General features: G+C 46.5%; 1 protein-coding gene across 3 annotated transcripts in view; it reads left to right on the top strand.

Moving 5' to 3' along the window:
• KNL1 (kinetochore scaffold 1) overlaps positions 1-23,247 on the top strand; it is a 1,870,945-nt gene that overhangs the window by 728,153 nt on the left and 1,119,545 nt on the right. For all 3 annotated transcript variants that reach the window (XM_069637560.1, XM_069637559.1, XM_069637561.1), the window contains one exon: positions 16,310-22,471. In XM_069637560.1, coding sequence (XP_069493661.1) covers positions 16,310-22,471 — 6,162 coding nt within the window. The remainder of the gene's footprint in view (positions 1-16,309; positions 22,472-23,247) is intronic.

Raw genomic sequence — 23,247 nt, 5'->3', positions numbered from 1 at the left:
GCGCACACTGGAAGTCTCCACGCAAGAGGCCTGTGGCTACCGGAGGAGAAGTCGTTGCATATCAACATACTGGAGCTATGCAGTGTTTTGGGCCCTGAAGTCGTTCCTTCCGTCCCTCAAGGGCAAAGGGGCAAGACAACTCCACCACGATGTTCTACATCTGGAAGCAAGGGGGCACCAGATCCCCAGCACTCTCCAGAGAGGCGCAGGGCCTATGGCATTGGGCTGTTGGCCGGGGGATATTCCTCGTCCCGTTTCATCTGGGATGAGTGAAGAACATCATCGCTGATTCCCTCAGCAGGGAGCTGCGCTCGTGCAACGAGTGGGAGCTTCGGCAGGACCAAGTGGATCTTCTGTTCCGACGATGGGGCAATCCCCACATCAATCTGTTTGCGACGGCTATGAACACCAAGTGCCGGATGTTAGCCAGCAGGTTTCCCCTGCCGGGGAGCATGGGGGATGCATTCTCATTCCCCTTGGACAGCTTGTTTCTTTATGCGTTCCCCCCTTTGCTGTTGCTTCTGCGACTCATCAATCAACTCAGATGGTCCCGGTGCAGGATGATCCTCGTCGCACCGGCGTGGCAGAGACGGATATGGTACCCGGACCTTCTGGACTTGTCAGCGTCCCCTCCAGTCAAGCTTCCGGTGGTCGCAGAGAAGCAGGCGCGATTCTGCATCACCACCCAGGATCACTGAACTTGCAGGCCTGGCTCCTGCAGCGCTAGAGTTTGGAGGGTACGAGATCCCGGCGGACTGGAAGGAGGTACTTGCCATGGCCAGGGCTCCATCTACACTGAAATTCTACAGACCTAAGTGGAAGCGGTTTGCCATCTGGTGCCTTGCACAGAAGATAGACCCTCTACGGATTACGACTCAGGTGCTGCCGTATTTGCTGTCGCTGGCCAAAGCAGGACTGGCACATGCTTCTATCAAGGTTCATCTGCCGGCTATCTCCCGCTACACCAGAACTCCGGGACGGTCGTCGCTGTGGTCACACCGCCTGGTCAAGGAGTTCATCAAAGGACTTTTCTGTTCGTTCCCGCCAGTGAAGGCTCAGGCCCCGGCGTGGTAGCTCAATGTGGCACGGACTAGGCTCATGGGTCCACCGTTTCAGTCTATGCATTCGGCGCCACTGAAATTCTTATCGTGGAAGACAGCGTTTCTTCTGGCTATCACCTCTGCACGACGAGTGGGAGAGATCCAGGCCCTCTCTTGTAAACCACCATACTTAACATTTCACGAGACGAGGGTAGTGCTACGGACGCATCCCTCCTTCATTCCCAAGGTGCCGTCGGACTTCCATCTCAATGAGCCCTTGGTGTACCTGTTTTCTTCCCGTCGCCTTTGTCGCCGGCTGAGAGGACTTTGCACTCGCTGGATGTGGCTAGAGCGCTGAAGTTCTACGTGGACCGCACAAAGAGTTTTCGGAAGACATCACAGCTGTTTGTGAACTTTGGACTTGTGAACCAAGGGAAGGCCCTCTCCAAGGCTTCCATTTCCAGTTGGGTCTCTGGCTGCATCACCCATCTTCACTGGTTGGCAAACCCACCGTTGCCTGGCCGTCCGAGAGCCCATTCGACCATAGCGATCGCTGCAACTACGGCGTTACTGTCTGGTGTGCCCCTGCTGGACATCTGCAGGGCTGCTACATGGAGGTCGATGCACACCTTCACAAGATTCTACTGCGTCGACCGGGATTCCAGAGAGGAGTCCAGAGTTGGCCAGGCAGTGCTGCGCAACCTGTCGCTTGAAGGTGAGCCTGGTGAGGAGGTAAGAGATGCTTAATGTTGAGATGCTTAATGTTGAGCCTTGCTAACTCCCGTGGTTGTGCATGTGTGTACTGTGTATTCTTATTCATGAGCGTGTGAATCCATGCCAGACCCCATGCTGGAGAAGGAACAAATGGTTGATTTCCCTTACCTACTGAGTCCCTCTGCAGCTTTGCTGGATTTCTAGGATTTATTTTTTCATCTGGTAAGAGTGTGAGCCTTTTTTCCCACTCTTACATGTGTTTTGCTATGTGTATTTCTACTTTTTGTGTGATCTTTGGCACTGGAGCCTCACCTACTCCATGGCACCATATTCTTCCAGGTGTGTTACACAGCACCTTCAGTGCAGTGACACAGGGTTGTCTTTTAGACTTCCCACCGACTCCATTTTCTGGGGATGACTACTGTCCCCCAGAAAAGATAAAGTTGCCATTAACTTTATTTAGTCACTTTTACCACAGACCCAGTACACCCCATCTTCCATGGAGTATTGGAAAGGGTTAATTCTTATCCCTTTTTTGTCTGTGTCTCTTGGCGCATTGTTTTGCTCCCTTTACACTAAGACTTGGCTGGTGGCAGTGGTATCTACCCTATTTTTTATACCACAGTTATCTTAAATAACCATGGTATTGTTTTAGGCTATTATATTATCCTCAAACATAAACCTGCTTGACCATATATATTTTATTATGGTTCCGGCTGGGTTTATTCGCCATTTCTTTTTGTAAATATCTTTCTCGTGTTTTACTCTGTGCGCTGAACCAGGTTTGGTCCCTTTGTTCATCACCTTTTCGTGGGCTTAGACACAGAAGCCCTCCTTTAGGCGCCTAAGAGTCTGGGTAGGCAGGATGTGAGGGAGGGGTTTTAGGACCCCTGCCATGGTTTCCCTTGGTAACCCAAGTCGCACTCCTCTTTGATTGGCTGGGTGACTGTCCTTGTCAGGACAGCCACCCTGCTGTGTGATTGACAGCCAAGCTGTATGAATGGGGGAAAACTACATAAAAATTAGGTCTCTGGGACTGGAAGAGCAGAGTTGCTACTGGAACGAAAGAACCAACGAGGAACTGGCAGAAGAGGACCACTACAACGACTGAACCGCCCGGTAAAGCCCTGCTGCATGTCCGAATCTTCAGAATCCGACGACAGAGAACATCCTCCAGGAAGCTTCTTCCCTTGAGCTGGTGGGACCAACCAGTTCACCCAAACTGCAAGCCAGGACCCCTCCTCTGGTCGAATTCGCTGTACAGAGCTACAGTGGGCCGGATAGCCAGAAAGGTCGGACCCTGCTTGGATTTTAAGGAGCGCACCTTTTATTTGTTGCTTTGCTCTGCTGCTGGTTTGTTCCATGGGTAGTGCAGGACCCTCCAGTCTTCCTACTTCTGATCAGTCCGACAGTCGCTTCAGGAACCGTGAGCCTGCAGGAACTACCAGGAACGTCTGCCTCAGCTACAGCTCCCTCTCCGTTTTAAGGTACTGTGCAAATCCGGTTGTTTATTTCGTTCAGCCGCAGTGAAAGTGTTTGAAATCTTTCTCCAATCCGAGGGCTTGTCCTTCTCTTCTCTTTGAACTAACTTTTCTACCAACCAACCTCGTCCGGGAAACCGTGCCATGACTTTACCGCAAACTACACTGAACTGTATTATCTTGAGCAAAAGACTTTTGAACCATTGACTTTGGCCATAAGCCTTTGCTACCTGATTTTATCATTGTAGTCTCTCTTGTTCGCTTGCCCCGAGTACTTACCTGTTGGTGTGAATTCATTTCTGTTAACTTCCGTCTTTCCCTCCCTTTTAAATTGCTGGAGTGACATTTTGCTCCCACTTCATTTTGTGAACTTAACTTGTCTGGAATTTAAGGGAAGTGGTGTGGTGTATTAAGAGTGTGATTTTTAGACTGCCTATAATAGTGTAATGTTATACAACTGAAGAGTGAAATTATTGTATATTCTTTTACTTGAAAACCTTGATTCAGTGTTTGCCTGAATCATAGTAATTGCTGTCCTTTGTGTAACTATTTGATACTGCTCACTCTTGAGATAAGTCTGGCTGCTCCGCTACTGCTAGCACTATAACTGTGTAGTACAGGCTTGTACCAAAGGTGAAATTGTACTGTCACTTGTAGTCTTAATTGTGTGTGGTGTTCTCAAAGGGTACTGCATATAATTCTGCCTAACAGTTACTTACCTGTAACTGTTGTTCTCCAGCATGGGTTTGATATGGATTCACATGCGAACCCTCCCGCCTACCCCTCTGCGACTCTACTCTTGGTTTTACTGCCACTTTACGTGCTACCAAATCTGAAGATGGCTGCCAGAGGAGGGGCTTAGGTAGAGGGCAGTCATTGGCTGGGGGCAGTATGACCCAGAGACCAGTGATTGGTTGTTAGGAGAAAGACAGTTCAGAAGTGAAACTGAAACTGATTTTCTTTACCGAGGATTCCCAGCCTGACGACGGGGAATATTCATGAGCATGTGAATCCATGCCAGACCCATGCTGGAGAACAGCAGTTACAGGTAAGTAACTTGTTCCTTGCATATTCCCCATAGTTAAATTCTTTTTTTTTTAAAATGAGTTCGACACATTAAATGAGTGTTCATTACTGAGTTTGATGGGATGCATTTTAACATGAGTATTAAGTGTGGGGCATCTGTTTGAACTGCTGTGTATTGGTGTTCTACAGGGTACATGTCTTTTAATACTCTAAGGCTTACAGGATGGTGTGAGCAGTGGCTATCAATAAAAATGTAATGTGACATTGGTAAACCTCTCCTGTTTTGGCAATTGAGAGCAGCCGCCCACTGCAGGGGTTGTTGCCTGCTCCCTTTACTGTTCCACAGTGACAGCAACATTACCCCTACCAAAGCCTCTGCTTGGGGGGGGGGGGCACTTGGACACTCCCCTCTGGGTGGGGAGGAAGGCTCGGGTGGTAGGGGTGATACAAAATGATGTCCGATGCATGTTAGGTAGGTTCAGTTAGGTGGCATCTGGGTAGTGGGGGAGGATTATGGCGGTGATTAGTAGAGTAAAGGCAAACAGTGTAGAGCAGCCTAATTTGGGCTAATCTGCAATGAAGGGATTTATTAATTTTGGGCGAAGATGGATTCACAGAACCCATCTTCTCCAAATCCCAGTCACTGGAAGGAGGCCCGCCCACTGATCTGTGGGCACTCTTAAGCGTTGTTTTAATTTCTATGTCCAGGAGTGGGGGTCGGCTAAGGAGATGTTGGTTCACTGGCATCGGGGGGTGGGGGGCGCATACCCTCCCACCCCCATTGAGGTCAAATATTAGAGTAGAGAGATAGCGAGTGGGTTTGTGGAGGGGAAGCTACGGGGGGGTGGGGGTGTGAAACCCACCATTGGAGAGTGGAGGGAGAGGGAGATTCAAGGAAATATGATTTGGCAGAAGGGATTTTGGGAGAGGTGTTTGTTGGGTGCGTCATGATCACTTCCAGGGTGTCAGGTTTAGGTTTTAGCATGGCAAACATTGCATTCTCACATTCCCCAGAACGAGGTGACAATGGGCTCCCATAGAGATTCAATGGTGTTCTAATTCCCCTAAGATGGCCGCCCTGTGGGTCACTGTTTAAGTAGCCATAGAAATCAGACATTGGGCATAGAGGACTATAAAAGCCCAGCCTCTGCAGTAACACGTGCTTCGCGTTCGTTCCGCTGACAGCGGTGTAACGCTACCGGAGCTCAGCTCACAGACCTGCAGAATAATAGAACAAAGTCATGTTATGAACTTGGATTGCTCACAGAAAACTCAGACCATAGACTTTAATTTACCTGACCAAAGTTTCCACAGCAGCAGTCCTCCGACAGGTGAGTTCTTCCTCTGTAATTCCGCAGTTCAGTCAACAGTCTTCTTACATGGCCGCAGCTGTATTCTGAGATTCTTCGACCTCCGAAAACCTGCAAAGACAAAAGGTACCATAGTTAATTAATGAACATTACAGACTAAGGGTGAAAGAAAAATAACTATACGCATATATGTACCTGATGCTCCGACAAGCTTTTTCCACACATTCCAACGCCGCGCCTCACAGAAGAAAGCCATAGCTTCATAACGAAGACACGCTGTGCCGCATGCCTTACCCTAATTATGCATGCATACTTATCGCAAGAGAAAACCCATAGCTGGGTACCGAAGGCACTCCGTTTTGCGGGTTTTCACTAAAAGTAAGCGCACATACATACCTCAGAGAAGACTTCATGTTTTTTTCCTCGACAACGCCCGAGCTCCTTCAGTGAAAGTACTTTCTTCTGAAAACCTGTAAAAGAAAGCGACAATTGTTTAAAGTCAACAAGAGAAATCTCTCCAACCCCGGAACGTTTTTTTCTCTTAAGAGACTCAGTGCCTTTCCTGACCAAAGACGACTTTCAACATTATAGAACACTTATCTTAAGAGGCTCATACCGTCTAACAGCATCACAGTCTTCTGAGCCTCAACACATACGCACCCCTGCGCGAAAGCAGGACGTAGAGTTCACTAACAACAAAACCTAGGTGAGGAGAGTCTGGGCCTTAAGAGTAAAAAGGGGGAACCAGTCAGGGTGGGAAAACAGGGGAGAGCCCTAGCAGAATTACCACTTATATTGATTACAGTTCCCCCTGCCTGTTTCGTTTTCTTTTTTCCCTCTCTCCCTCTCTCCCTCCCTCATGACCGGGGAAAATCCTAATTAGCCAGTATTGCAGATCAGCAGGGGTATGGACCATTTAAGCTCCTGCAGAGACAAGGTAAGCAGTACAGGGTGAGATGGATCCAGGAGTACAGGTGCCAGCCCAAATACATAGATGCCAATGGAGGAATGCCTAGAGCTGGATGAGTGGGGATGGGGGACAAGAGTGTAGTGTGTCGTCACTTTTTGGTAGGCAAAATGCTAAGAGCATGAGAAACAGTTAAAATAAGGTTTTGGTTCAGCAGGAGCATGGTGGTTTGGGGGGGGGCGGTGGTTTGCAGTCGTCCTTGAGGGGTAAAATGGAAGCTGTAGGGATGAGCCACATAACTTTAAACTCTGGCCGGTGGCAACCAAAAATTTGCAGGCTAAATGCAATGGACCAGTAGCAACAAAAAATGATAGATTACGTGTATTGGGCCAATGCAGACAAGTCCAACTAATTGTATACATCACTTTTGCAGAATTGCAACTTCACCTAATTCGGTTTTGCTGCACTTCTTTTGCTGCTTTCTTTTAACCAAAAACCGGTCGATGGTAAGTTGGGATAAGGTATATATTAGGGAGGTGTGGGAAGGTGGGGTGCAGGGTGGGGTGTGGGCTAATTTGTCAAAGTTGCCACTCAGCAAAAACAAATCATCAAACATTCATGGAACCAAAATAATTGGATGGCACTCAATGAGATGCCGAAGGTAGGAAGACTTAAAGCTGTGGCATGAGACCGCTCTGCCATTCACCCTGCTGCCTGGATAAACCATGGCGGTCTGGAAGTAGAGCTCCAGGCTGGGTTCAAAGACCCATCCATTGAAGGTTTAAGCTTTGCAGTGGAGGGTGTGGTGGCCGGTCTTCATGGCTTGCTCATATTTGGATGAGTGGGCATTGCAGTGGAGGTGGTGCTGACTCTTTGTTACTTTCTAGTTTCCTTAAGAGAGAGCCTACCAAGAAGAAGCAGCTAGGTGCTGCATCCCCCTGGGACTGTAAGCCAAATTAAGAAATTCTGGAAGTCTATTTACTTCCCTAGTTATACCCCAGAGATATCCAAAGGTGATTCATCCTAACATCTATAACATATGGTCCCTTATTACTATGTTTAATACCCCTCAAGCCTCTTTGCATTTGTCGTAGCCCTTTCCTATTAGTCGACTGGAACAAAGGGGCATGTAAATGCTAGACCAGGAGAATGGCAAATAACTAGTGCAGCTGAGGCACGTCAGTAGCTCTATTGAATTAGGAGACCTGGCGCACTGTATGGTTTACTGCATCCTGAAACTGTTTTGGCTAGATTAGTTTGCAGATAAAAAGTAAGCTGTTTTAGTTGTAGAAAGATGTCTTGCCCTCCATCCAAAACCGATTCTGACAGTTGATAAACCTAGTTTGAACTTGATAAAAGTTTGTGTTCTTTTGATCCCTTGTCACGACACCTAGTTTAGGCTTGCTAACTTTCATGAAGTTTGCCATGTGATATCCGGTGCAGGGTTTGAAATTAAGATTCGATTAGCAGGAGCTAAAACTAGCTCATGGGTGTTGGTTATCACCCTGTAGGCAGGAGCTACCACAGGGGAACCAGAAGCTACCAGGTGATGCTACTGCAACTTGTTGCCCATTATGTTTGATGTTTTGTGTTTAAATGTGTGTCAGATATGTTATACTTATTCTTTATTAACATTCTCAAATACTCAAAGTTAATGTCAAATATAATATGTTTGTAAGGTACCAGTTAGCCTGAGGTGCTAATAGTTCTCCAGCATGGGGTCTGGCATGGATTCACATGCTCATGAGTATTCCCCGTCGTCAGGTTGGGAATCCTCGGTAAATAAAAAAATCAGTTTCAGTTTAGTTTAATACTGCCCCAGTCAATGACTGCCCTATACCTAAGCCCCTCCTCTGGCAGCCATCTTCAGATTTTTACCGCACGTTCAAGTGTTGGGAGTCCTCTTGCTATAGCTCTCGAGCTTTTACTGCATTTTGCGATTTTCCAAAGAGTTTAATCTAATTTTTCTGGTCAATCGAGCCTCAAGCTCCACCGATTCTACTTCCGATCAACGGGGGGCCTGTTTCGGAATTTTTACGCCCCTCGAGGGCAAGGTTTTTTTCGGGTTTTGCTTCTTGGAGGATTCCGGAAGATCTTTGAGGCCTACCCCGCGTGGACGTGGCCCAGGATAAAGGAAACGCGACGCCCGGATCCAAGCTTTTCAGGAGCTGCCCTGGATGTGGATTACAAAATGTCTTCAAGGAGGATGAGCATTCTCGATGCCTCTACTGCCTTCATGAAGACAAAACGCACGTGGAGAAGGACTGTGTGTTTTGCAAGAACATGTCCGAACGTACTATGGAGGATCGTCATACCCGCCTCACCAACTAGCTGGAAGGGAAGAGCCCAGCAGCAGGTGAGAAGAAGAGGAAGTCAGAGTGGTCTTCTAAGACCTTTGAGGGCGACCCTGCGACAGGGGCCCAACAAAGGGCAAAGCACCGCGGGCACCGGGAACGCTGATCGGTCGGGCTCCACGGCTGCCAGGCAGGGTGCATCATCACCGACGCCATCAACCACGAGCCAACGCTCTGGCTCGGGGAAGAGGAAGTCGGATAACCCGGGTAAGCTTCGGGAGAAGCCCCGGTCGATCCCGCCAGAGACAACAGAGGGGGAGCGAGGCGGTGACCCTCCCCCAAGGTGAAGGCCTTAGGCGCGCCCAAGGTCGCAAAGGCCCTGATTCACCCGGTTAAGGCCTCTATCGAGGGGTTCGTGGCGACCCTGGCGAAGCCTGCGGAGGCTACCCCAGTGGAGGCGACCTCGGGGCCTAGAGTTTCCCTGCCACCGCGGAGGGAATCCTCTTTTCAGCCCATCGATAATACCCCCGTGAAACCCCGGGCGGAAAAAGAGGGGGGGGGGGGCCCGGTTGCCATTACGGACACAGATTCCACCTCTGAAGAGGAGCTGGCTGGCGTCGCAAAGATCCTGAACAAGATGTTAGAGGAGGTTCGGTCCTACGGGAGGGATCCCGATGAGGCGGAGTGTTAGGGCGAATTCTCTGTAAAGGCTAATTTCCCAAACCTAGTGAGTCCCCCAGCAGCTTTGCTGGATTTTTGGGGTTTATTCTTTTCTCCTGCTAAGAGTGAGACTCTTTTTCTCCCACTCTTAGACATGATTTGAGGTGTTCCTTTGACTTTGAATGTGCTCTATGGGGTATGGGGTCCTTTACCCCATAGGGCTTCATGTGTTTTTGATATTTGGGTTACACAGCACCCTCCGTGCAGTAACGCAGGGGTGTCGTCGTGACCCCCAAACATAGACTCCATACCCTGGGACTGACAACTGTCTCCCAGGGCATGTAAAGTCAACATTGGCTTTACTAGTCTTAAATTGTGAACAGAATCAGTACAAACAATCATATTGTGGACGTACTGGTCGGGGCAATTCGATTGCCCCGGGGTCGAGGGGGCACTGTCCAGTCCCCCCCGACCGAGTTTTGGCTGGTGGCAGTGGATACTACTTTTTATATTCGACCGCAAATATATTCCTATGGGATTTTCCCATTGTTGGAGGCTACCACTTTTTAACATAGCCTCGAACATACCGCCGGTTTATTAAATAAAATAAATTCACCAGTTGGTATTTTTTGCCGAAACTTGGTTCCAAAATGGCGTTTGTTCACTTCTGTGACTCCAACCCAAGTCGAGCCCTTTGTTCCACTTTTTGGCGGGCTTCTCCACAGAAGCCTCCAAAAGTGGTGCCACTCTGTCTGGGTACCACAGGGGGTTTGGGAGGGGGTTTAGGCACCCTGGACTGAGTTGTCTCTGCAACTCAAGTCGCACTCTTGTGTGATTGGCCGAAGTGGTGAGCCGCCCGGCTCATCACTTAGCATGTTTGAGTGACAGCTAGGCTGAATGAATGGGGGTTTTCTGCATAAAAGCAGGGCTTTGGGGACTGGGACTTCAGACGTCGCCACAGGACCTAAAGAATTCGAGGAGGGAGAAGCCGAGCCAGCCTGCAACGACGACTCCACCGGTGGAGCCCTGCTGAACCGTCTCACCACTTTTCCCGACGACAGAGGAGATCTCCCGCCGGAGAGTCTTCTTCCTTTGACTGGTGGGGGATAACCAGTTTCACCGTCTTTTCGCCTTTCCGACGCATCTCGTGGCCGCCTTGCCTGTGCCAAGCACCCCGGCAACCAGAATACCACGTTTTACCACGACCGCGAAATAAAGGGTAATACCTTTAACCGGAAAACTCTGCGGCTGGTTTCTTCCCTGGCAGTGCAATGACCTTCATCTTTCCTCCAAGTCGAGATCTTCTCTTCCTCTGGACAACGCCAAGACTTGCACCCGCTGCCAGGAACAACTGCCAACGCTGGAGGATCCTTCCCACTTAAGGTACTGTGTTCCGCCTGGCTTCCCTTGCCACCGACTGTACGGGGTAGATTTAGCCCCCAGCATTCGAACCTGGGTTAGCCTGGGACACCCTGGCTAAACTTTTCTGAGCCTCTCTAAACTCTTTTCGAACTCCCTGCAAGACTTTCAAAGCCTAGTGTAACTGTGTGATCTTGGGCGCATTTGTGCTCTGCTCTCTCTGAGTGGGCCCAGCCTATGGACTTTGGCTCACAAGTGACTTTTGCTCTTCTGCCTTGCCAAAAGTGTTCCTAAATCTTAGAGTGGTGTATCTTCACATATTCCGCCTTTTTCCCTCCCTTTTTCATGAATTTATTGGAGTGCCATCTATAGTTAAGCGCTCACCTCTGTCTGGAAATAAGTGGTGTTAACTAAGACTTGTCTGATAAGGAATAAGGGTTGTATATATCATACTAGTAACTGTGTTTAGAGTGTTTTACAAATAAGAGTGCTGGAGTGTTTCAAACAGTGTGTTTTTAAATAAATAATTATATACTTTGATACCAAAGCTCTGGTCAGTGTTTGCTTGTGCTATTGTATCTGAGTGCCTATTGTGTATACTTTGCATACTGCCTAACTCTTCTTGAGGGAAGTCTGACTGCTCAGCCACAGCTACCAGATAAATCTGGGTGGTATAGACTGCTACCAAGTGGGTTTACTGCTAACACCTGTAGTCCTAAATCTTTTGCAGTGTTCCCAAAGGGAACTGCACAGGTTTCTGCATAACAGGAGGATGCCTACTTTATCACATCCCCATTCCAAAAGGACATCGAAAGTTCCTGCGATTCGTGGTCCAAGGGTGACACAATCAGTTCAAGGCCCTTCCTTTCGGACTGAGCCCAGGGTGTTCACCAAGTGCTTGGCGCCAGTGGTGGCGCGGCTGCGCCTGCAGTGGATCCACGTCTACCCCTACCTGGACGATTGGCTCATCCTAGCGAAGACAAGAGAACTCGCCGTCATGCACACAGCAAAGACCGTCCAACTGCTCACAGATCTGGGATTCTCGATCAACTTTGCGAAATCCCACTTGGTACCGTCGCAAGTCACCCTGTTCCTGGTAGCCAGGCTCAACACAGTGGCGCGATTGCCTTCTCCTTTGGAGGAAAGGACAAAGGTCATCCTGGGCAAGGTGCAACGGTTGTCAACCATGTACGCAGCCAGGGTGAGGTCCATCAAGTTCCTGCTCGGCATGATGTCCTCGTCCATCTACCTCGTGCGCCTTTGCAGGCTGTGGATGCGTCCGCTGCAAGAGTTCCTCGACACCCGTTGGATATAAGCGGCAGGCAACTTCGAAGACAGGATTTCGCTCAACGAGACCTTCTGCCAAGCGATCCGGTGGTGGGGCATTCGCACGCATCTGGCAGCGGGCATGGACTTACAGATCCCGGCGCATCAGGAGAAGGTGACGACGGACGCCTCCCTGGAGGGATGGGGAGCGCACACCGGAGATCTCCATGCAAGAGGCCTTTGGCTCCACATCAATGTCCTGGAGCTCCGAGCCGTATTCTGGGTCCTCAGGTCGTTTCTTCCGTCCCTTAGGGCAAGGTGGTAAGGATCTTCACCGACAACACCACCACAATGTTCTACATCCGGAAACAGGGAGGCACCAGATCCCCATCCCTATCCAAGCCCGGGGGATGTTTCTGGTACCCTTCCATCTGGCGGGAATAAAGAACACCACCGCCGATTCACTCAGCAGGGAGCTCCTATTCCAACGATGGGGCAATCCCCAGATCAACCTATTCACGACGGCGACGAACACCAAGTGCCGGAGGTTCGCCAGCAGGTTTTCCCAGCCGGGGAGCATGGGCGATGCCTTCTCATTCCCCTGGGACGGCCTGTTCTGTGTGCGTTCCCACCTTTGCCGGTGCTGCTGCGACTTATCAATCAACTCAGACGGTCCCGGTGCAGGATGATCCTCGTCGCACCGGCATGGCCAAGGCAGATCTAGTCCCCGGACCTTCTGGACATGTCAGCGTCCCCACCCCCAACCCCCGATCAAACTGCCAGCGGACGCAGATCTTCTTGCCAGAGAAGGGGGCGCCATCCTCCACCACAACCCGAGGTTGCTGAACTTGCAGGCCTGGCTCTTGCAGCGCTAGAGTTTGGAGGGTACGATATCCCGGCGGACTGCAAGGAGGTCCTTGCAAAGGCCAGGGCATCCTCGACTCTCAAGTGCTATGGACACAAATGGAAGAAGTTCTCTGTCTGGTGCCGTGCACAGAAGATTAACCCTCTGCGGATTACGGCCCCTCAAGTGCTGCCGTACCTACTGTCGCTGGCCAAGGCAGGGCTAGCTCATTCCTTCATCAAGATCCATCTAGCGGCGATTTCCCACTACACCAGAACTCTGGGGCGGTCATCACTGTGGTCCCACCGCCTGGTTAAGGAGTTCATGAAAGGACTGTTCCGGTCATTCCCGCCGGTGAAGGCCCCGGCCTGGGAGCTCAACGTGGTGCTGAGCAGGCTCATGGGGCCGCCATTTGAGCCACTACACTCAGCACCGTTGAAGTTCCCATCGTGGAAGACAGAGTTTCTTGTGGCCATCACCTCTGCACGACGAGTGGGAGAGATGCAGGCCCTCTCCTGTAAACCACCATACCTGACATTCCACGAGAAGAGGGTAGTGCTGAGGACACACACCCCTCCTTCAGGGCTAAGGTGCCGTCGGAATTCCACCTCAACGAGCCCTTGGTGTTACCAGTTTTCTTCCCGTCGCCGGCCGAGAGGACTTTGCACTCGCTGGATGTAGCTAGAGTGCTGAAGTTCTACGTGGACCGCACGAAGACCCTTCAGAAGACATCACAGCTGTTTGTGAACTTTGGACCTGTGAACCAGGGGAAGGCCCTCTCGAAGGCTTCCATTTCCAGATGGCTCTCTGGCTGCATCATGCACTGTCACCGGTTGGCAAACCGACCGTTGCCCGGCCTTCCGAGAGCCCATTCAACCTGAGCGATCGCTGCTATCTGGTGTGCCCTTGCTGGACATCTGCAGGGCTGCTATGTGGAGGTTGACGCACACCTTCTACTGCGATTCTAATGCGTCAATCGGGATTCCAGGGAGGAGTCCAGAGTCGGCCAGGCAATGCTGTGCAACCTGTTTGCCTGAAAGTGGGCCTTGTGAGGAGGTAAGAGATGCTTACTGTTGAGTAGATGTAATACTTAATGTTTGCCTTGCCCCCTCCTGTGGTTGTGCATGTGTGTACTGCTATGTATTCTTGTCTTTATGAGCATGTGAATCCATGCCAGACCCCATGCTGGAGACGGAACAAGTTACTTGCCTGTAACTGTTGTTCTCCAGCATGGGTCTGGCATGGATTCACATGCGAACCCTCCCTTCTACCCCTCTGGGGCTCTTCTCTTGGTCCTACTGCCACTTAACATGCTACCAAATATGAAGATGGCTGCCAGAGGAGGGGCTTAGGTAAAGGGCAGTCATTGGCTGGAGGCAGTATGACCCAGAGACCAGTGATTGGTTATTACGAGAGAAAGACAGTTCAGAAACGAAACTGAAACTGATTTTTTCTTTACGAGGATTCCCAGCCTGACGACGGGGTATATTCATGAGCATGAGAATCCATGCCAGACCCATGCTCGGGAACAACAGTTACAGGTAAGTAACTTGTTCCTTGCTCATGGTAGCTGTTGTTTTCAAGCTAACTAGGCTCTCCTAAGCTACAAGCAGCAGCCAAATAGCTCCCAGCAATTTAAAACCCTGCAGTGTCACTTTCCTAACTGGGGCCTCCAGATATCAGTTCTTGAATACATTTGAATTTTTTGTCACATTTTCTATTAAATGGATTCAATGACTGTATCTGCTCTCGTAACTTCATATGAGGCGGCATTTCTTGCTATTCCTACCGTTTTAGAAGTCATTGGTACTTTTCTTTTTATAATGAGGTATTTTATTAAATCACCTTTGAATGGAACTTCCTTATAAAGATTTATCCGGAATTATCATCTTTGGGATTGTGATCTAGGATGAGCCATGAGTCACTGATGTGTAAACTACGAAAACCTAAATAGATTCTGCATTCGCTTCATAGCCTTTGTGTGGACAACATCACATGCAGAATTCTGGTACATGCATCTTAACATTTTATTTACAAATATCTCGGCCGGATCAGCAAAAATTAACTTGTCTCCCTGAAGCAAGTTTTCTTTCTTTTTCCCACTGCTTCACCATCTTTAAGGCTGAGCACTGATGAGCACCAGTGAGGTTTTAATATTCTCCTCCCATGTTGGAGAGGTTTTTCACCTACTGAAGATGTACACTGGTGTTTGGACAGTGTTCCCTCATGACTCATCTTGCTGATTGAAAACATCAGCATGTTTGGTGCCGCCTCGTCCCCTCAACCCCAGTGTTCAATTTATTTTACCTCACACTCTGTATAAACAGTTCCGGGTTTAATAGGGAGGCAGTATAGCATTTGGATTGTGTAATGGTATTTAAGTCAAAGCATGGATCAAAGATTACTATTTTTTTAAAGCTGAAATTGAAACTGTGTCACTTGGTTATCAGATATAAAATGAGTTGTCAGACCTGGATGCGGGAGTGTATGCAGGGAGAGATGAAGAGTCATTATTTTATGGTGTTATGTTTCATAAAGTTGTTCAGTATCTATCACTAAATGCAGTCAAGCTTCAGGTGATTAACATCATTGATTGAAGACCCCTACTATAGAGCTTTCTTTTCCTGCATATTCACACCTGATGGACGATTGCCATCCGGTAGTTGGCCTGGGACATGGGCAGAATCCAGATTGAAAGCCTTGCATTCCATCTTGGCTGCTGGCGCCTCCCCTCAGGTTCACCATTTGTTTACGTAGTGCCACAGGTAACCCATTCTTCTCTCTCCCCCACCCACCTTGCCACGCTGGCATACATTCAGCTCCTCCTCACAACATCTAACTGTTGCTACCCCACATCCCGCTCACTGCCAGCATCCCTCATAGACCAGGATAGCAATGGAAATAGTGACAGAATTTGTGATTTGCAGCAAGCACCTTTCACTGTTGCCACTGGCCCCAACAATTTGGAGATATCTCTCTCTGTTGGCGCAGAGCAGATTTATCTGTAAAAAGTATCTTTTAGCACTCTGAATGTTTACCTAATAGTGTTATTAGCTAGGGCTAGGGCTTGCACAACCTGCAGAATCCTCAGCCGTCGTGAAGATCCTTGGTGAGCTCCTCCCTGCCATCTTATGCTACAGAGCAATTGCTGGCCGTATCAGCGCTACACCTAGCCATCAACGCTACGTCACCTGTACTAGTGACCTAAAATCAGTTGCTTGAGATGTTCGAATGTCATTCATTGACTTGGAGATGTTAGTTTACCGCTTAATATATTGTCTGTCGTAAGTGTCCTTAGCTTGAGCATTTTAAAAGGTGTACATTTTAATAATGTTTGTGAGATATGTAGTAATGCACCAATCTTTCTTTTGGATCAGTTGTCGATAACACTTTTCTTTGTCTTTTCAGTACGAGGAAAGTAATGAAACGCTTGGGAATCGGACGATCCTGTTTTCCGGCGAGGACAATGACCTGACTTTAAGTGACACGCTTCTTTCCGTAAACATCTCAGAAAAGTCTCAAATTGATATGAAGACGAGCAAAATAGATTTCACTTCTTTTCTGGCTTCTCTAAGCTCCGAAAAGAAGTCTCAATCAAAAGAGGTCTTTACTTCAGGCACTCAGTCTACATCTACAAACACTACATTTTTCAATGATCCGTCAAAGGACAGCAGCAACTTTGGAAACAAAATAAGTGTTAATCAATTTTTGGCAAGTCTAAAATCAACTGCCAGACCTACACATGCTGTATTAGAAAGTGAAGAGAAAGAGAACCTTGGGGAGTCTGCTTTGAGATTACATGGAGGTAAAAGTAAAGTTTCATCTGTTACCTCATATTCACCAGTCTTTCCTTTGATACAAGAGAGCCTGCACATTTGCAAAGATAAAGACCAGGCCTTGGATTTAACTGAGTGCCACATAGCTAACTCAGAGACTTTTATCTGTACTGATGACTTAACTAAACCTCTTCAAGGTATGATTTCAAGTCAGAAGATGAAAATGGATATTTCGAAAAGTAAACCAGCAACAAATAGGAAATTTGAGAGCAAATTCAACTGTCCACAAATTCTTTCTATGCATTCTCTTCAAGGTGGAAATTCAGGATTTGATTTTGGAAACAAAACTGTTTATTGTGATGACATGGATCTCACCAACTCTCATACTGTTTGCATCGAAAGAGCTAATGTTTCGATTAATCAAAATCCTCAAGGTTTACCGCTGATGAACAGGGAGCGTGCACCTACTGCCACTTTTTGTCCAGGGGAGAATACTATGATCTTTCATGAATCTGAGCAGAATTTGGATATTACAAATAGTCTAACATCTTGGATTGGCAGCAATAACCCTACAGGGAGTTCAGTGTCAGAGAGTACCTCTCAAGCGGCTAGAAAAGACTTATCATTTGCACCAGAAAAAACGGTTCACTTTTTAGGCGATGACATGGATGTTACAAGAAGCCACACTGTTGCTTTTGAAATGCAGAAACATGAGCTGGCCTTTGGTGACAGGGAAACATACCGTTCGTCCCCAAGTTGTATATCCACTGTGAATCACAATCTCAATGGCAACAGTGATTGTGTAAGACTGAATATGACTCAAAATATTGCTTCAGAAACAGCACCTGTTCGACCAAGTAGTGATGAGCCTCTTCTCCTACATATGTTTGAAAAGAAAGCTGTTGGCCTACCATGTGAAGACATTTGTGTGACTGAAAATAATACTAACTTAACTTTAAGACTGGCTAGTGAATTAAACCTAGACAGTACTTTGGAAAATACTAGCTGTTCTCTTCGTTTGCAAAACAACACTGATGTCACAAAGGTTTTCATAAATGAAAATTGTGAATTAGATTTAACACATTCCCACACTACTAACATGCAAACTGTTCTGCCTGCTGTGATGGCCATAGGATCAAAATCATTTGAATTTTGTAATACTACTTCAGTCGTGGGAGATGAAAGTACAAGGGTTGTGAATAACTTACCAAATGCCCAGATTTCAAAGAATCACCAAGTTTTAGGTTCTACCAAGGACAGGAAAGTAGATGATATTCCAGTATGTTATTCTAGTGACATTTCCAAGGAGATACACACTGGTCAACCAACTGATACTAAAGTGACACTGGTGCCCTCAAGATTTGGAATAGGGGAAGAAACTGTCCGAATTGAGGAGTCGATGGATGTTACTAAAACACATAGTGTTTTGATAGGCTGTGATGCATTAGAACCAGAGAATTCATCCACCGGCTTAGACTCTGAATCTGAGGACATGGACATTACTAAAAGTCATACTGTAGCTATTGATGGCAATGTTATTGAGTCTCAAATGAATAAGAGGACTTTCCAGTCAATGACAAGCACTGAAAGATGCACTGAAGAAACTGTACAAAAAAACATGACTGAGGTTGAACTGATGCAAGCCAGCAATGTATCTCAAACAAATAATGTGCATTGCCCACGTCCTGGAAGATCTCTAGTTATGCATTTGTCAAAGAACCAAACAATAGATTTCTTGGATGAGGAGATGGATCACACAGATGTGGTTACTTCCAAGTCGCAAAATGATCTTCTTTCTAAAACTGCAACTGGTCCCAAACTACGTCTACCCTTTAAATGTCAGCCAGATTCACCTGTCGGTTTCACTGAGGATATGGAGCTAACAAAAAGTCATACGTATTGCTTTGATCAAAACATTGGAAAACCTGCAAAAGAACTGATACCCACAATTGAAAAGCCTGTTGATGATAACAGTCAGACTGTTCCCAGACATTTTGATTCTTTTGCTGAAAAACTCAAATTGGATAATTCCACAGTTTCCAAAAAATATAACCCAAAGCAAATCTTGGGTCTCTCTTTGAGCATGAAATCCTCTGTCTTTGAACAGGAGAAAATGGCAATACATCCAAACCAATCCAGTCAAGCTATTGGTAAAAGTGAATTACATAACATTAATGCTCAGCAATCCTGTGCCTATCCCCAAGATGATGCATGCAACAAGACTCAGCTTTTCAGAGGTACAGATGATTCATTGGATATAACTCAGTGCCACACCACCAACATTGAACGTTGGACTCCAGTTGATGAGAGGATAAATTCAGAAAAGTCCATGGCTGAAAGCAATTGGCTAATTGTAAATGAGGCAAATACAGATGTGACTCACCATGACAAAGTTCACGTACAAGGGGCTTGTGAACAAAATACATGTAGGATCAGCAGTGTCAAGTCTGGTATTCAACATGCCGGCTCTGAAATAGGTTGTCAGTGGTCCAGTGGCATAACAGTTGATGAGCGTGATGGTATTTCTGTAGACACTACCAACATGCATAAACAAAATGAGCTAAAAACATCTGCCGTATTACCTGGAAATCCTGTAGCTCAATATCCTGGTAACGGTTTTCAAAGTAGAGAGGCCAGTGCATTTTTCATCTCTGATGACATGGAAATTACCAGGAATAACACTGTTGCAATTAGTAATAGACCACCTAAATCCACTGGCTGCTACTCTCAAGAAGCATCAGGAATGCATACATCTCGTCTATCTATGGCTGATCACAGCATGGATCTTACAAAATGCCATACAGTAGTTATTGAGAAGCAAAACATTGGAATGTCAACACCTACTAACCAGCCATCGCAGTTTCTTTCCAACAGTAAGAAACGGATTGCACATCTAAAAGGCGAATTTTCTGATGACTCAAAGGAATATGTAACAGATAATCAAAGCCATGGAAAATCTGTACTTTATCAATTGCCAAATGACAAAACACTTCTTTTAAGTGAAGACATGAATATGACGAATTATTGCGATCCTGTAACTGATGCCAGTGAAAAAGGAAGGTCAGTGCTGCCTGAGAGCTCAGTTTTATATTCTAAAGGACAGCAAGAAATGGAAATGACTGCAAGCAATACAATCTTCATCGATCAAAATATTTCAATGTCAGAACATCTGGGGACAAACCTCCAAAAACTGTGCACACATTTTCCTTCCAATACGAGTAAACTGGTTAATCATGGTTGCGTTTCTGAATCCTCTAGTGTAATATCTGCCGTATTACCTGAAAATCCTGGAGCTCAATATCCTGGTAACTGTTTTCAAAGTAGAGAGGCCAGTGCATTTTTCATCTCTGATGACATGGAAATTACCAGGAATAACACTGTTGCAATTAGTAATAGACCACCTAAATCCACTGGCTGCTACTCTCAAGAAGCATCAGGAATGCATACATCTCGTTTATCAATGGCTGATCACAGCATGGATCTTACAAAATGCCATACAGTAGTTATTGAGAAGCAAAACATTGGAATGTCAACACCTACTAACCAACCATCATTGTTTCTTTCCAACAGTAAGAAACGGATTGCAAATCTAAAAGGCGAATTTTCTGATGACTCGAAGGAATATGTAACAGAAAATCAAAGCCATGGAAAATCTGTACTTTATCATCTGCCAAATGACAAAACACTTCTTTTAAGTGAAGACATGAATATGACGAATTATTGCGATCCTGAGACTGATGCCAGTGAAAAAGGAAGGTCAGTGCTGCTCGAGCGCTCAGTTTTATATTCTAAAGGACAGCAAGAAATGGAAATGACTGCAAGCAATACAATCTTCATCGATCAAAATATTTCAATGTCAGAACATCTGGGGACAAACCTCCAAAAACTGTGCACACCTTTTCCTTCAAATACGAGTGAACCAGTTAATCATGGTTGTGCTTCTGCATCCGCTAGTGTTTTCCCCAGCCCGTTTAAGGACAATCAAGCAACCACAAATAACAGATTAGAGCACCCTGGGTTTAGCAAATCATCACACTCTCCTCATATGACACCCTTAAAAATGAGGTATGAGGGTGAAATCTCGATGCCTGAACTTGTGATGGATATCACCAAGTGCCACACAGTAGCTATAGAACAGATAAATGCACAAAGGATGCATCAGCCTCTTGCCACTAATGAATCACTTCAAGATCCAGAGGACATGGCGATGGACATGGATATCACCAAATGTCATACTATTGCCATTCAGAAGGTTGACGCACAGGGAATATTGTATAATTCAGGAACAGAAGGCATGCTTGCAGATGAAGAACTGGAAATAACTAAGAACTGCTCAAATGACATTTGCGTTGGAAACCTGAGAAAATCTGGCTGCCCTCCTTCGATTGAAGTATCCAGTACAAAATACACACCCGAAAAATGTATACACTACTCAAAAGACGAATTGATGGATGTTACCAGATGCCATACTATGTGTATTGATCAGGAAACTAACAGGGAACCTCAAGGTAATGCACAACAGGCATTTACGTCTTTTCGAAACAATTGCGCAAATAACCCAAATCGGAATCTGGTTACTGATGAAGCAGTATTAAATGTAACTGCAACTCAAATGGAAATGGACTATAACAATATTGAACTATTCCAACAACGGGAACAAACTGGGTCTGACCTTGTATCTGTAGGAGTCAATTGCATGTCTCTACAGCTCATGGATCACAGTCCCATAGCTTCTCATGCAAAGCAAAATAAAGAATCTGGTAGAATTTCTATGGGCAATACTACTCTTCCAGTTGAGCGAGATATGACTCAGCCAGGTGAAACTGAATGTGACCGTTTAATTGGTTGTATACTTAATACAAGTGGTATTTTAAACCGTGAAAGTAGTGGGAAAACTAAGATTGACACCAATAAGGCGGACGATGGCTCATTGAATCAAAATTGTAATTCTGAAATTCCAGTTTCACAGCTGCCTGCTAGAATTTCTGCAGAAGAGTCTTCTCTGCATGCCTTCCCTGACAGGATGGGGAAAGACAAGTCAAGAAGGGCCAGCCTTGCAGATATTCAATCAAAGATTGAGAGATTAAAAAGACAATCTGAAGGGGAGGCTACATGTCATACTTCTCCTGTATCTCATGTCACTGAACAGAGGCCTACATCGTTTCCACCAGTGACAAATGACCACAGGAGATTGGAAACCCTTGATGTGGAAATAAGTGGACCGGAAAAACATCAATTGACAAATTATTCAGAAGAGCAGGAAATGATACTCGCCAAAGCTGGCAATTCCACTACTACAGTAAATACCGCACGGGGTGATACCATTAGGAATGAGACATGTACATTAAAAATGTTGACCCTTGGATTTATTTTACCCAGATTGCCCAACAAAAGAAAATCCATTGCTTCTAATGCTGAAGATATAGATAAGCCAGCCTCTGTAATGGCTGTTTCCGAAATGAATACAAGTTCCGCAAAAATGCCAAAGTCTTTGCCGGTTGCTACAAGTCTAAATGCATTTGAAACCAGCACGTCTTGTAGTATATTTGAAGAGTCGCCCTCTTTTCTTGAAGAGGGAGAACCTAATAGTTCCCTAAATGATGACGTTCCAAAAGGAGCCTGTGAAGAGCTGTGTGAAAAAGAAGCCCGTCCTGGGCTGGCTGATGGTGGCCTTTTAGCAAACAAACCATGCGGCAGCCAGAAAAGAACACTTGAACTTCCAGCAGATGAATATCAGGAAGAAAAGAAATGCAGGAACGCGTTTGAGTGGCTATGCGAGTCAGCTGGAAAACAGGTGGGTCTTGGTATAAAACAATGCTCTCTTCTGGTCCACATTGTAAAAAGATACTTCTTGGCCCATTGCCATATGAAACTGTATTGTGTTGCAGGTGCAATTGTTGGCTATTTCCCCTGAATGTATTAATGCACATCAGCAATGGGTTGGGCAGTAAGATCTTTTGGTTTCTAGCCTCTGCCATGGACATTGCTAATTTACATTGTATATATTGCAAGTTTTTAGCATGCTTTTAACATGCGCTTCAGTCAGTTTACTTTATGCTTCCGCTAACAAACTCCTCTTTGTCTGGCTTTCCCATCTGATGCAGCTTTTGCATTCTGCTCATAGAAAGAGTGCCAATACAGGCGCTAGTGACTTGTGGACTAGAAGCAGAGAAGAAACCTGTATCAAACACCAGAAAGGCACTACTGTTGGCTTAGTGGCCTGCTATCGTGGGCTTGGCCTGCCAGGCCTAGTTTGCTCAAACTTTCTGCTAGTCCGCATTCACTTCTGGACGCAGTTGTTGACTTTCCTCGTGGCTCTTTTAGCAGAAGATTATAGGTTATTGCGTGGGTGCAATGTCCCAGCTTGTGCTGGTGGTAGAGTGGACGCAAGAGCTAGACGTACATGAGTCTTTGCACTAGTGCAATGATAGGATTTGCACTGATGTACATTTAGGCATTTCGTTGGCCCAAACTTGAGCCCTGTTTTTGTGAAGTTCAAACTTGGCCAAGCCACTTGAGCTACAAGTAGCCCAGATTTGATCAATGTGTGGCCACTGAAACAAAATAAGT

The sequence above is a fragment of the Ambystoma mexicanum genome, chromosome 14, assembly GCF_040938575.1.
Source record: "Ambystoma mexicanum isolate Mex_15411 chromosome 14, UKY_AmexF1_1, whole genome shotgun sequence".
NCBI lineage: Eukaryota > Metazoa > Chordata > Amphibia > Caudata > Ambystomatidae > Ambystoma > Ambystoma mexicanum.
Note: the sequence above shows the minus strand (reverse complement) of the source record. Positions and strands in the feature narration are given on the sequence as shown.